At 35.0% G+C, this 15,729-nt stretch overlaps 1 protein-coding gene across 2 annotated transcripts in view; it reads left to right on the top strand.

The window, feature by feature from the left end:
- The window catches only part of Cdkl5 (cyclin dependent kinase like 5), a 165,589-nt gene that overhangs the window by 111,843 nt on the left and 38,017 nt on the right, over positions 1-15,729 (top strand). For both annotated transcript variants that reach the window (XM_074064365.1, XM_074064364.1), the window contains exons 7-9: positions 3,249-3,308; positions 6,305-6,395; positions 10,343-10,532. In XM_074064365.1, coding sequence (XP_073920466.1) covers positions 3,249-3,308; positions 6,305-6,395; positions 10,343-10,532 — 341 coding nt within the window. The remainder of the gene's footprint in view (positions 1-3,248; positions 3,309-6,304; positions 6,396-10,342; positions 10,533-15,729) is intronic.

Here is a 15,729-nt window from a genome sequence, read left to right as displayed (position 1 = left end):
CTGGGATGGGAGGTGGGTGGCAAAGGACAATTTCCTTAGCCTTTTAATCCTGCAAGTAGACCAGGTAATGTGACCAACTCAGACTCAGGCTTTATAGATGGTCCCTAAGTCACTGACTCTCACTGGAACTTACCTTTCATTCTGTCTTTGATCAGCAATCTCCAGTATACATCTTTATGTCCTGATTTTCCCTATCCATTAGTGAAAAGTGTCCATTGTCTGTCAGTGGAAGCCATGACCAACTTAGCCTGAAGGCTATGATTATACTTCTATAAACTGTTTTATGTTGTCCTTTATTGCCACAAAGTTAGTGGTTTATAACAATAAAAAGGAAATTACTTGCTTAGCATCATTTTTGATGCTATACCATTTATATTCTCCTGATAACCTCTTTTACATGGCAGAGTTTTATAGTAGCAGGACATAAATTGATACAATAATGAAGCTAAAGGATGTTTATCTTATCTTTGCATTATCAGATAAATGAATGCTGTGTTTTAATCTACCTATACAAATATGCAAGCATATCACTTTAAAATGGTCTCTTTTAAGAATAGCTTAAAAGTAATATAAAAAATGTCAATTCTTATTGTTTCTAGAGGTTATAGTTCTCTTGCATTTATTTGACTATCGTTAAGGTTATGGGTGGCATAAATAGATACCAAGTCAGCTGGTCATCTAATGTCTAGGGTAATGAGTCTAATAACAGATTATTTTGTGTTTGGGGATATTAATGAGGAGCTGAGTTAGCTGCATTTCCATCATGATACTATGATTTAGTTAAGTGTGTAGCAAATAAGTGGTTGTGAATTAATGGTAGAAACCATGATTCTGATTCTTCCATATTCCAGTACCTCTGCCCTGTCTCCACATGTACCTCTACCATATGATATGGATGATGGTTACTATACTCCCAAACTAAATTTGTGAGATGCCTCCCAAAGAGAGAATTCAACTGCATTTTTTGTGAATATCTGCTCCTCAACTCCTATTTTTTTTTTCATTTTTATTAGCATATATTCATTGTACAGAAGGGATTCATAGTGCCAATTCCAAATAGCCTTATATTGTACATTGGTTAGATTGCCCCCATCATCTCCCCTGCTCTGCAGCCTCCTCCCTGCCCTACTTAGAGCAATTGCAAGAGGTTCCATTGTTCTATTTCATATATGTATATGAAGCCCATAAACCATATTCCCTCACCTTCATCTCCTCCATTCACCCTCCCCCTTCCACAAGTACCCTCCCACTCTGTACTTATTTTATAGTTAATCCAAAATCAGTGTTCAAAGGGGTTTCTCAATGTATCCCAGCTTTGAATATACTTTACTTTTGTTGATTCAGCCTCCTCTGTTTAGCAGCTTTCAGTACATATCATTATGTCCTCTTCCTGCACAGATGTAATGCATTTTGATGTTGTTGACTCTATCATTCTCTTTTCCTTTCCCTCCTCCCCCAAGTGCCAGAGTGGTTCCACTATTACAAGTATGTTCTACATATAAATGTGTATATGATCGCATTTGTTTTGTGTACACATTTATCTTTTGGATCTGTCTTCCACATATGAGAGGAAACATGCAATTTTTGTCTTTCTGAACCTGACTTATTTCACTTAACAAGATGTCCTCCAATTCCATCCATTTACCTTTAAACTACATAGTTTCATTCTTGCTTATGGGTGAATAAAATTCCATTGTGTGTGTGTATGTATGTGTATATATATATGTATGTGACATATATATATATATATATATATATATATATATATATCATGTTTTCTTAATCCCTTCATCAGTTGGCAGGCATCTGGGTTGTTTCCATTGCTTGGCTATTGTAAACAGTTCTACAATAAACATTGATGTGCAAGTGTCTCTATTGCATCATAACTTACATCCCTTTAGAACTATGCCCAGGAATGGTATCACTGGATTCATATGACAGTTCTGTTTTTAGTTTTTTAAGGAATCACCATACTGCTTTCTATAATGGTTGTACTAATTTACCTTCCCACCAACAGTGTCTAAGGATTCCTGTTTCACTGCATCCTTGCCAACATTTGTTGTTGTTTGTGTTTTTATGATAGCCATTCTAACTGAGGTGAGATGAAATCTTAGTATAGTTTTGATTTGCCTTTTATGGCCAGGAAAGTTCAGCACTTCTTCATTTATTAGCCATTTTTACCTCTTCCTTTGAAAATTCCCTATTCAATTCATGTGCCCATTTCTTCATTGGTTGTTGATTCTTTAGGGGTTCAGTTTTTTGAGCTCCCTGTAGATTCTGGATATTAGTCCCTGATCAGATGAATAGCTGGTAAAGATTTTCACCCATTCTGTGGGCAGTCTCTTAAGTCTAGTGACTATTTCTTTTGCTGTGCAGAAACTTTTTAGTTTGATGCAGTCCCATTTGTTAATCCTTTCTCTTAATTGCTTAGCCATTGAAGTTCTTTTTAGGAAGTCATTGCTTATGCCTATATGTTGCAGTTTATTTCCTACTACGTGTAGTTGTTTCAAAGCCTTATATTAAAGTCCTTAATCCACTTTGAGTTGATAATTATACAGGATGTAAGACATGGATCTAGTTTCAGTTTTCTGTATGCAGATATCCAGTTTTCCCAACAACATTTGTTGAAGTCCTCAACTCCTAGATCTGTAGAAAAAACCCCAGAAATCTTAACTTGAGTCATTGGCATAGTTTCAGCATTAAACATTGATAATTGTGAACCAAACAGAAAAGCTAAAGAGATACATAAATATAGAAATTATACAGAAAACCTTTCTTGAATTTTTTCCTGGTATTTGCTCTTAGGTGTAGTGTTATAGTATCTTGTGGATGTAAATAAAATGTTATTATTACTTTTTGAGGTGAGAATGGTTCCTTGAAATGTGTTGTTCTAAATTCAATCATTGTTGAATCCTTTAAGAGTTAAAGGTAGGCTAGGGGAGTATGTGGCTCAATGGTAGAGCAGTTACCTTAGTATGCTTGACACCCTGGGGTTCTATCCCTAGCAATATGGGAAAGAAAAAAGGAAAAATAGTTAAAGGGATATTTTGAAATTATGATCTGCATGTTTTTCAAAAGGAAACTAATTGAAACATTTATATACCAGCATAAAATGTGTCTCTCTGCTTTTCCAGTCTTGTATTCAAATAATACTAGATATTTCTAATTAGATGACATTACAGTAATCTGTGTCAATCAGCAGAACATAGAACATTTTTATTAATTGTTTCTTAATCTTGATACTCTAGATATAAAGCCTGAAAATCTGTTAATCAGTCACAATGAAGTTCTGAAACTATGTGACTTTGGTAAGTTAAAAAGAAATTGAGTCCCAGTACTTACGGAACTAATTTCATGTAGAACATATGTAGTTTTTTGTTGGTTTATTTAATTATTTTTACTTCACCTTTTAAACTACTCTAAATTATTGTCTGGACCTAGACAAAGCAGTTTATGTTTATTTGTGATTTAAAATATTAATAACAATGTACATTACTTCTTTAGAAATTTTTATTAACATGTATTAGTTGTACAGGGGGTTTCATTGTGACATTTCCATATATGCTTACAATGTAGCTTGGTTAGGTTCATCCCCACCATCATGCACCCTCATTTTCCTCCCCCTGCTTAAAATTATTTCGACAGGTTTCATTGTTCTATTTTCATATAAGTTTATAAAGCACGTCTACTGTATTCACCTTCCTTTAACTTCATCCTCCCCCTCCCACTACTCCCCATCCCTTAACAGGCCCTGTTTTACATTCCAGTCCTTCATTTAAGTGTACATTCATTGTTCAGAGGGGTTTGGTATGGCATTTCACCTGTGAATATATTGTACTTTAATCAAATAGCCTCCTTACACTTTCCCTTGTACTCCCTACTATTCAACAGCTTTCAGAGTGTTTCATTATGCCTTCTTTCTACATAGATATGATGTATTTCAGTATTATTTACTCTCTACCATTTTATTTTCCTCTTCCTCCTCCCTCTCTTCCCCTGAAACAGTCCATAGATTTTAAAGGCATATTATAAACATAGTTCTTATGCTTTGACTTAAATTAGCAAAGGAGCATTCAGTTGGGTCATATGTTGAAAAATTGATTGCTGTAGGAGTTTCTTTGTAGAGCATTGTCTACTATTTTTTTAATTTATCATAGTATTTACTTAACAAGAATTAATTCAAAGAAAATACATGCATGCATATAAATGAATAAGCCCAGTAAATATAAATGAATTACCCCAGGATAAGAGTTTTCTTAGAACTGCCACTATAAGATTCTTGGTTTGAGTAGAATAAAATATTTAAAATGTTGATAGAAATTGTTCTAGGTTTAGTCTTTTTCACTAAATGCATGACTGAATAGGCACACATAATGTATTATGTGTGTACAATGGTTATATATGTATAAGGTCAAAGCCAGTTTTAGAACACATTCATTAATTCTCCTTAAGTGTTCAACAAATGAAACTTGATAATTGATGTCCAATATTCTAGCCCTTGATTGAATGTATAGGGAAGTTTTTTCATGATACTCCTATTGAAAAAATTGTGTATTGTCTCTTTGTACTAAATGTTTTCAAACATTTAAAATAATTTAGAAAAGTTTTAAAATAATAAGTTAGGGTATTTAAATCATGGGTTACTTCATGAAATTTAAGTTTTACCCAGTGTGCATGCATGATGAAAAATAACTTCATTTTTAAAAACCTTTTTCATATATTCAAATAAAACCAATACAATGTAGACCTCCACATATAATCTCCTTATCATAAGCAAAAGTTAGAGTACTTTAGATTAGTATGTAGGCGGATTATACTACTGAGGAATAGAGTATTGTAAGAATTTGCTTTGCAGAATAACCCATTTTGTCTAGTGTAGCATTTAGAAATGTGTATAACTGTTTTCAGTCAATATTTTCAAAGGATTTGGATATTATGAACCGCTTGCCTAAGAAAAATATACTTTTCTTTCACAATTTATGATAAGGTATATTGAAGAGTCTTGCTTTATCCTAAATTTTTTAAATGCTTAGGAAAATGAAAAAGAAATATTGAATACTATACGTGAAAGATTTTAATCTTAGCATTTTTATCATTTCCTTAACATCATAATTTAAGGAACAGTGTTTATTAATGAATTCTTGTCCGTCATTGTGATTACCACCCAAGACAAAGACTTTGTGGACCTCATATACCATTTACTCTGCCTGCTATGGGTCACTGATATGCTTAAAGTTCTAAGATGTCTGAAATTTATAAAGCAAGTTAGAAATACAAAAGAAATGTCTGTATAATGGTTAATAATAGGAATAGAACACTCCTGAGCTAGCATTATTTCTTAAGAAAATGTTTCACCTCCTGACAGTGCTACATGTGGCATTCTGTGTCCTGTGTATCCCCAACAAAGACTTCTGAATTGCTTTCCCTCCCAGAGCAGGCAGCTCCTTTGTCTGGCTAAAAGAACCCCATTCAGAAATACAAATACTTACTCAAAGTGTATCTTATAAAGAGGTATTGATTAACTTGAAGTTAGGAGCTTTTCTTTTTTTGCTGTGGTTGTATTTTTTAACTTTCATTTTAAGAAAACACTATTTTCTACTTTTCAAAAGTGACGTACACCTTAATTTTTACCCCTAATTTTAGTGTTTTAGCTCCCTATAATTATTGATGATGAACCTATATTGCATTTGGTGAGTTAGATGGGTAATTAATTTATCCTGCTCCCTCATTTTGGGGCTATGCTTTGGTCCCAAAATGTCTTGAAAGGGCAAGGGACAGAAGTAATGGTAGAATCTGTAAGGTAATTTAAGATACCCCTAGCATGCTTCTCAGGGATGACATTAATTTTTCACCTACTTTGTTTCCATTACTGCCAATTGTCAGTTGTTTTCATAATGACTGGAACTGTTCAGCAACAATAAATATAAAAATAGTATTTAAGTCCCAAAGAGGAGGATTAATGACCATATACGATATGCTAATTTAACTTTGAATTCTGACTCTAGTGGAGACTTCATTTTGTTCCTAAGATTTACATTTTTAGAAAACCTAACTTAAAGGTATGTTCTGAATGCTTAGAAAAGCATGCAATGACTTTGTAAACATGGATTTCTTTTAACATAGGGAAGAGACTGGGTTTGTAACAAATACGTTGTAAATTTTAATTGACATATGAATGTTCTACTAACTTTTAAAAGTACACTGTTAATAAATAGCTGATTCAATATCACTCATGTTCTTGTTGATGTTTTTAAAGGTATTACTAGCACTGAAATATTTTGTCAACATGAAATTATTTTTTCAGGTTTTGCTCGGAATCTCTCAGAGGGCAATAATGCTAATTATACAGAGTATGTGGCTACTAGGTGGTATCGATCCCCAGAACTCTTACTTGGGTGAGTTACCTTCCCAGAACAGAGAAATCAACATCTATTGATCCTTTATAATTGACTTTGGGATCACCTAAGGAAAATAAAAACTTTAGTTAATATGTCAGTTATATATTCACTGTAACAAACCACCTAAAAACTTAATGACATGAAACAAGCAACATTTTATTTACTCATGACTCTTCGTGTCAGTAATTTGAGTTCAACTGGATGGTTCTGCTGTTCTTGGAGTCAATCGGGTAGTGAGAATCTGCTGGCAGATCATTTGTGAGCTGGTTGGTGTAGGAACCTCAGCTGGGACAGACCATCTTTAATCCACAGAGACTCATCTTTCAGTTTCTAAATGTGATAGTGAGAAAATTCCATTCAGCAAGAAGGTCAACCCCAAAGCAAAGGTACTTTCCAAGCCTCTATTTGGATGACTTTTGCCTTATTGGCCAAACCATGTTTCATGTCTAAGCCCTGATTCTAGGAATGGAGAAAGAAATCCCACATCTGGATGGGAGAAATAACAGATCCACATTACAAAGGGGCATACATACAGAAATGAAGTGAAATATTTTAGCCATTTTTGCTAAAAATCTTCCACATTAAGGATGTGAATATTCATAGAGTTTGATATTCTGGCTTATATATTCTCTCATGCATTTGTTGATTCATTCAATAAATGCTGCATATATCTAGCCACTTTGGGGTAATATTGAACCAATTGCCATTTTTCTTCTGAACAATGAAAATTCTGTTTAATGATAAATGGCTATTCAAACTAGCACTGCATGGATGATTTTTTTCAACAATATCTCCATATCTATCCTTTTTGTGCCCACCTTTCCCCTTTCAGTCCTCTTTCATTTATCTGTTAACACCATGAAAGGGTCTTCTGATGAGGTTCGTTTCTATATAATGTGTTTTAACTTTAGAGCCTAAGAAGGAGCCTGTAGTCCTCGTCTCTACCACATAGTTTAATTAATAATTCTCACTCCAGTTGTAGTATTTTATTTTTCCTAGATTGTATTTTCTTCTTTGGAGCCACCAAACAATGCAAAAAGAAGGTATAGTCTTACAAATAAAATTAGCCATAGTGGTAATGATAAGTACACAAATTGTAGGTTTCATCTCATTAGTATACCATACATGTATGTATCTGGGGACATGAGAAATTTAATTCTTAATAGATTCATTTTATACAATAGCAATATAAATTTCTGTTGTTCTCCTCAAGAGCAGAGGGTTGACTATATGTTTTTTACTCCTGAGGGTTTATTGGATGTTGACTGTTCATATCTACTAACCATCAAGTAGTAATTCTTAATCCATTGCTGACCTAGAGTGTATAAAAATTATTGGCATAACTTTTCGAAAGATTTGCTTTTTTTTTTAAATCAAAGACTTGCTTTATTCTGAAAACAAATGATGGCTAGGCACGTTATTATCCCTTCATTTGTGTGGACAGAGTTTTGGATTTCTGTGCTGTTTTTAATCTTGGATTTAGAATTAATTTTCTTTGTGTTCATCTATGTTTCTTCTTGGTGCCTTTCTGGACTCACTAGGATGTATGGTGCAGGGGATTAGAATTTGAATTTAGTAGATAACATATGCCAATGAAGAATATGGTGAACACCTACAATCCTAGCTACTCTGGAGGCAGAGACAGGAGGATCGTGGTTCAAGCCCAGCCCTGGAAAAGTTACTGTGAGATGCTATCTAATAAACAAAAACTAAAAGCAAAAGGACTGGGGTAGTAGCTCAAGTGGTAGAGCCTTTACCTAATAAGCAGGAATCTCCAAGTTCAGTCCCCAATACAGAAAGAGGGAGGGTGGGAGGTAGGGAGAGAAGGAGAAAAGGTAAAGAAAGAAAAGGAAAAGAATATGAAGTAGATCATTCTTAGAAGCACATCCAAAAACTCAAGTATGGTGGAAAGACTCAATAGAGTATGGTTTTGTCTGTAGGATGGCCCAGAGGAGTGTATTCTGAGAACAGTCTTATTATGAGTCTTCAGTGAGTATTTGCTGCCTAACAATACCCATGGGAAGACCAAGGTTATGTTTAGAGATATGTGGTAGCTTCCAAAAGTAGATGGGAACAGTTCAACTAATTTGAGCTAAATGAAATATTGCTGATTAAGTGATTGTCAGGTACTAATTGAAGAACCATAGTATTTGTGTAAAAATTGCACTGAAATCAGTTGATAATTGGTTTTATATTAAGGATCTATGTGTTTGTACATTCTCAGCACTTTGTTCTTGATATTCAAGATAGCTCCAGCTGCATACATTATTCAAATCAGATAACAGAAGAAAAATAGCTTGTCCTGTGTATGTGGACATTTTCCATAGGTTCCTCCATCTAGTGCCATGAGACATGTTTTCTTTCAAGCAGATAAGAAAAAAAGATCAGTATACTCTTTTCCCCAGCCAGCTATGAAAAAGATCTAAATGAAATTTTCTCATATGGTTTTAGGTTTTTGTGGGAATGAAATGAGATAAATAAATTTTGACTTAATATCGCAGTGATTTGTTATCCTGTAAACATATTCTGTAGGTTAATGGTGCTTTAGTTTAAAAGTTTTATATTACTGTTTTATACCACTATGGCATTCTAGAATTTCATTCTATATTCTTTTTCAGATATTTTATTTTGACTTTCCCTTCTTAAAGCTTGGATTATTTATGTTTGAAACTACAAAATACCTATGTATTCTTTCTTAATCTGCCATAAGTAATTTAAGGCTAAAGATACTGGGGCATAGGTATAAAGCTGTTTTGGAGATACCTAGATTCTTTATTTATGGTGTGCCATTTGTAACAGCAACTCTCCTCCTAAAGCCCTCTGGTAAACTTGGGTCCTAGAAGAGAGATATAAACCCCCCTAAGTAAATTTAAAACATGCTTTGAGGGAAATAGCTATCAGAAAGCCCCATATATGTAGAGTACAGTTATATTCAAGTAAATATTATAATTTTAGCTGTTGGAAATCATGGTACTAAGTAATCAAAGGTTACAATATTCAGTATTTATGAAGACAGATCAGCACACTTTAATAGACTAAATTCAAAAACATAGATACAATGTGCCTTTTTTGACATTTGGAGAGCTGAAGTATAATTACCTAGAAAATATATTTCTTGGGAGCATTTCATTCTCCATATGAGGTATAGCACTATATTAGAGTTTATTAAGCCATTCATGTTCAAGATATACCCAGATTCAAATTGGTATTTACTAACTAAATTATTATTAAACTGATACTTTTACTAGTGTACATTTATTCACTTGTGTTCTGAATTTTTACTTGGATAGCTCTATTTTCTTATTTTTAGTTTCCCCTTTTTTTTATTTCATGGTAACTGGGTTTGAACTCAGAGTCACACACTTCAAATTAAACGTTCCTCAAGGACAGGAATTTATCTCTTATTTCACATAACATGTCATCTGTCAATTTTTGGCACATACTTTTTGTTTTCTTTTAGTGACAGTAGGGTTTAACCTCAGGACCATGTACTTGCTAGACAGGTGCTCTGCCACTTAAGCCTCACCTCCAGCCCCCCCCTCTTTTTTTTTTTTTTGTTTTAGTTATTTTTCAGGTAAGGTCTCCATTTTTGCCTGGGGCCAACCTCTGACCAAGATCTTCCTACCTACAGCCTCCCAAGTAGCTGGTATCTGGGATCACCGGCACAAACCTCCAGCCACACTTATTGGTTGAGATGGGATCTCACTAACTTTTTGCCCAAGCTGGTCTCCAGCCCTGATCCTTCTGATATCTGCCTCCTGAGTAGCTGGGACTACAAGCACAAGCCACTGCACCTGGCCAGTCTCACTTTTTCTAACAGCAAATTTAAATTTCTTAAATTTACAAACATGCTTTAAATTATGAATCTGTTCAAAATAATTTGGAAATTGTTAAACCATTGCATTTATTCAATTGCCAAGACAATTTCTCCTTTTGCTTTTCAGAGCTCCCTATGGGAAGTCTGTAGACATGTGGTCAGTGGGCTGTATACTTGGTGAGCTTAGTGATGGACAGCCCTTATTTCCTGGAGAAAGTGAAATTGACCAACTTTTTACTATACAGAAGGTGCTAGGACCACTTCCGTCTGAGCAGATGAAGCTCTTTTATAGTAATCCTCGCTTCCATGGGCTCCGGGTAAGAGTTTTTGCTAAAATCCAACATGGAATCAATAGGGTACTATTTAACCCATTGTTGATTGCACAGTGGAATTATCAACTACCTTTTGAATACTATTGGCTTTCCCATCATAGTGTTTATAATCCTCAATTTATTCTTGAGTCTTATGTAGTATTTATGAATTAAACAAGTGGTTGCAATTGGAAAGTGGAATCTGCTAATGATGTTTTCCCCAATTTTTAAATTATAATTTTTCAAAATCTGTTTAGCATATATATTATTTTTAGAAGGTTTAGCAAGGATTTATTTTTGTTTAACAAGATAAAGTAGGCAGAAGCAGGAAAGAGAAACATTTCCTGTTCCCCACGCAGGAAATGGGAGCAAAGACTCAAAATGGTGGTTCAGTATCTGTGGTCTTATACTTTCCTGGGTTAGGGGCATACATGTTTTCAGAAGTCTAGCAACCCTAATCATTAGACATTGGTTCTGAGTGCTCAAGATGGTGGTATTTATTATTGTAAAATATGGAGATGTTATCTAGGCCTCCCAAAAACACAGCAACAGTAGGTAGGTTTTAGGACTTACCTTTGCCAAAGGAGCCTTTTCCTTTACCCATTCAAGAATATTATGTTCTAAACCTTGATATTTTAGACTGTCTCTTTATCCAAAATACTAAGCGTACCCAAAATATATAAAATATATCAATGGCTGCTGCTTACTTGAGCAAACTTATTTGTAGTGATTTGAAGAAGTTCATGAGTACTTGCATTTTGCAGATTTAAAGGTTCTTGTTCCAACAGATATTTCTTGTGCCCTGACAGTGAAATTTCAAATCTTCTTTCTGAACCAATGTTTTGTCTTGGGCAGCCTTCCCTAGACTTGCTACTTTTGCACAAAACTTGTTTTTTGAGAATATAATAAAAAAACCATCTTAGAAAGTTTTAACTTTTCCCCAAATGAGGAACATCTAACTTGCAGAGGCACCTCATTCAGTAGCCAGTGAATTGTAGGCTCTCTCTTCCATCTACCCTAAAAACAGCTTTTTAAGTTTTCAAACACTTTTGGACCAAACATGTCAATTTATGGTCATTGTGGAAACCATAAAATAATTTTCAGCACCACTTCCTTTCTTTCTCTTAATGCATAATTTGCAAACCATCTTCTCTTACCATTTGTAAAGCACTTTAGTTTTTTCGTTGACTTTCTAGACCTCAGTTAATTTCTTTTTAGAGAACACTACTGCTCACACAAAAGTGTCCAACATAGCTCCAGCTGGGCTCAGCGGACGTGGAAGAAATGAATCAAGAGAGGCACGTGCAGTTTCTCCTTTAACTCCTTCCTACTTTCTCTTCCTTTTCCAAGTGTGTTTTTCCCTTTTATTTTTGCTTTTATTAGCCAAATTATGGCCATTAGTTAGGTTGCAAATAGCACATGCGGTTCAACAAGGTAGTTTTAACATTTTTTGAACATTTGTCATACTAGAAGCTGAAAAATGTGACAATAAATAGGACTTTCTTTCCCTTAGTCTAGCAGAAAGGAAAATCTGTTATATTCACCATTACAGTTAGTCATAATTACTGAATTTTTGTTTCACTGAGAATGCATCCAAACTCTTTTCCATACCCTATGAGATCTTGTCTGATCCAGGCTCTCTAGCTTGCTCCTTGACCTTGTCTCATACCTATCTCCATTCCCCTCCCTACAGATTCTTACCACGCTTGCCTATTCGTTGGCCTCTGTAAACATTCCAAGATTTTTCTGCTTCTTGGACTTGGGACCTGTGGTTTCTTCTCCTGGGAAGCGTCTTGCCTTGCATAGCCTCTTCTCATTCTGTAAATCTCAACTTTAAGAATGTCTCCTTTCTCTGGCTATCCTCTCTAATGCCCCCATCCTTCCTAGTCTCTCTCCTATGTAGCACTCTTCTTTTTTCCGTCATACCACTTAACCACTGAATATAATGATTTCACCAAATTGTTTACTTGTTAACTATTAATGTCTAATTCTCCAACACTAGACTAGAAATACCCCCAAGGATAGAAATCGTCTGTGTCATTACTGTACTTGCAGCAACGAACACAGGAACTAGCACACCTGGTAAACGCTCACTAAATATCCAAGTGATTAATCAAACCAGTCTACTATCAGCGCTCAAGCTCAGCTTTGTTTCCTTTCTCTTCATCTCTAATACTTCTTTTTGCCTTTGTCACCTTTACTTGAACTGTATCCAATTGCTCCCCAACTTATCTCTCGAGCTTTCTCTCTCAGTTAAGTCTTCACATTTCTCAAACCACACTTTTAATTCTATCTCCCTTTTGTTTAAAAACTTCTACAGGGTTGCTGATAAAGTTTAAACTCCTTAGGGTAGCATTAAAGACCCCTTGCTCCTAGCCTTCCATCTTCATCTGTACCCAGTTGTCCTCTGCCCCTGTTTGTGGGCACCACCTCGAACCACCCACCATTTCCTTGACATGTGGCTTCTGTAGTGCTGCATTTTCATATCTCTAGTCCCCTCGATACTCACTCAGACTCAGACTAATCTCCTCCCTCCATGAAACCAGTCTAAAGTATTCCAGGCTGAACAGATGACTCCCTCTTCTGAGCTCCTATAGCACTCTGGTCACATCTTTTCTGTAGCATCCATTGCGTCCACAAATATGTTTCTTCACTGGAGTAACTAATTTCTTGAGGAAAGGAGTTGTTCTATTCATCTTTATATTCCCAGCACACCTAGAATAGTGCCTACTAGGTGGAATAGTATTGAATGATTGAATAATTGACCTCAGAATTTTAATGTCAACTGCTAGAACTTTAAGCTTGATCTACTGGCTGACTTGTTCCTGGCCTGACTAAAGAGGTTCCATGCTGGATTCTTTGAAGAGAATAAATAGCTTCTGACATGGTTCCAAGCCTTAGTAACTTACAAACTAGCTGAAGAATTAAGACTTCCATACTAAAATAATTAGAAAACAATACAGTTGATAGGAAAGCATAATGTATAGTAAAGTACTACAAACTTTATTTCATTGTATGGTCTTCTGATATATCTCATTGTTTTGACTTGTGAGCATGTCAAACATTCTGGAAAGTTAGAAATCATATACTTGGGGATTCATTACAAAGGTTTGATAGAGGATTTGAAATTTAAAATGGATATTGAATTAATTAGAGAGGTCACATGAAGGTCATCTTTTCCTCTTTTATCTGTGGTCTTGTTTCTTCACAGACCTCCTCACTTAAACAATATTGTCTATAAAATGTTAGACAGCATAAGACAGTACTGTGTATATATTCTTCAGGAAAATTGCTGTTTCCATGACATTTTGATTTTGATAAAACAATATGCTTACATTTTTAGCCTGAAAGTATTTATGGTCTTTTAACTAAATTATTTCAATCTCTTTAGAAGTTTAACATCTTTCAAGGGGAAAGTTTGGCCTTATGATATCATTTGAGAATGTATGTGACAGATAGCTAAGCACATCAGGCCTATGAACTGCATTTGCTGTGAACCATGAACAAACCAATAAGTAAGGCAGTGAGATGTGCACTTGTATTCCTTTGTATAGAGACTGAATTCCACAAGACGTTGCTCTACTTGCATTTATTATTTGGAAGAAATAGTTGTTAATGTCCTGTACTGTAAGGCATAGGCTTTGGAGTTAACAGCTGAAGTTCAAAGCCTAACTTCATATTTACTACTTGAATGACTTCAAGAAGTTACTTCACCATCCTTGCTTTGGTTTCTTCATGTTTAAAATGGCAATAAAGAATTATCATTATATATATGCACCTATGTTCTGTATATATAATGCCCTAAGGGTTAAGGGTGTAACTCAGTGGTGTAGCATTTGCCTGGCATGCCCATGGCCCTGGCTTCCATCCCCAGCACTGCAAATAAGTAAATAGGTAGGTAGATAAGTAAGTAGATAAATAAATAAAAATGCCCAGACCGATGTCTAAGTGATTAAGAAAAGAAATAAAGTACTTATCAAGATATAGTTTAAACTTGTATGCTTCAGCTTTGGCTGTTGCATTATCTCAGAATAGTAGGTATCATTCAAAAGCATATATTTTTTAATTTAGGAATTTTATTTTTTATAATAGTATTTCTAAACATTTCAGTCTGAAAGTGTTTGTGGTATTTTAATAAATTAGTTTAACTTTTGATTTCAGAATTAATTTTCTTATCAATGAAATGTCATTTCCATAGAAAGAAAAGGAGAGAGGGTATTGGTAGTATAAGTTAGAACTTAGAAGCAAAGTTGTAATTAAAATGTTCTGATATAAGGTCTTCTACCATGGCGTGGCAAATGTCTGTCTTTGGGTTGATACTTAATGTTCCAACAACATCAAAAGGAATTTCTGCACCTACTTTAAGGGAGGTGCCTCAAGTTAGAAAGTGTGGGTTTGGATCACAGTCCTGTGTGCAAATCCTTGCTCTATTGCTTGCTAATTATGTAACTTTCCTTAAACCAGTTATTTTAACTTTCTGATCATAGTAATATGTAAAGTGCCTTATGTAGGATCACTTCCCTCAGAAATCAGCTTATCTTTTTTCCTATGCATCTATATTAAGTTCATATTATTTCTTCTTCCTCTGTCTAGAAGATGCTTTCCTGCTTTTCTCTATCTTCACAATTTTCTTATCTTTCAAAGTGGACTTCAGATATTACCTACAGGTTATTCTATAGCCATAAACCACCTGGTTCTCTCCCCTTTTTTTGGAGATAGGATCTTGCTATGTAGCTATGTAGTGCAGGCTGCCCTTGAATGCATGATTCCCCTGCCTCTGGCTCCCAATTAATACGATTACAGGTATGTACCACTATGCCTGGCTTTGGTTTCTCTTTTTTTCTGAACTTCCAATAGAATTTATGGCTGAACAGTTTAGCACTGATTGCTTTCCCAAATAGACTTCCAATTCCTGAAGTGCAGGGTTTAGGTCTTACCATATACTATGTCCCCTGCCTTACCAAGCCCTTGTGGGGATGATGTCATAATTGTTCCTTAATTATGAATTTTACTTGTTTAGCATGTTTAATGATTTCAATACTTTGAAATGCTCCTGTGTTGATATAAAGGAAATACACAGTAGAAAACTAGCCCTCACATTTGGAGGCAGTACATGGCATCGGACTCTCCCAGCATCTTACCCAATTTTTTTTTTCACTATTAGGGCTTGAACTCAGGGCCTCATGCTTGCTGTAGGCAAGTG

This window comes from Castor canadensis, chromosome X (genome assembly GCF_047511655.1).
Source record: "Castor canadensis chromosome X, mCasCan1.hap1v2, whole genome shotgun sequence".
Classification (NCBI taxonomy): Eukaryota; Metazoa; Chordata; class Mammalia; order Rodentia; family Castoridae; genus Castor; species Castor canadensis.
The sequence above is the reverse complement of the archived record's forward strand: the minus strand, read 5'-3'. Positions and strand labels throughout refer to the sequence as shown.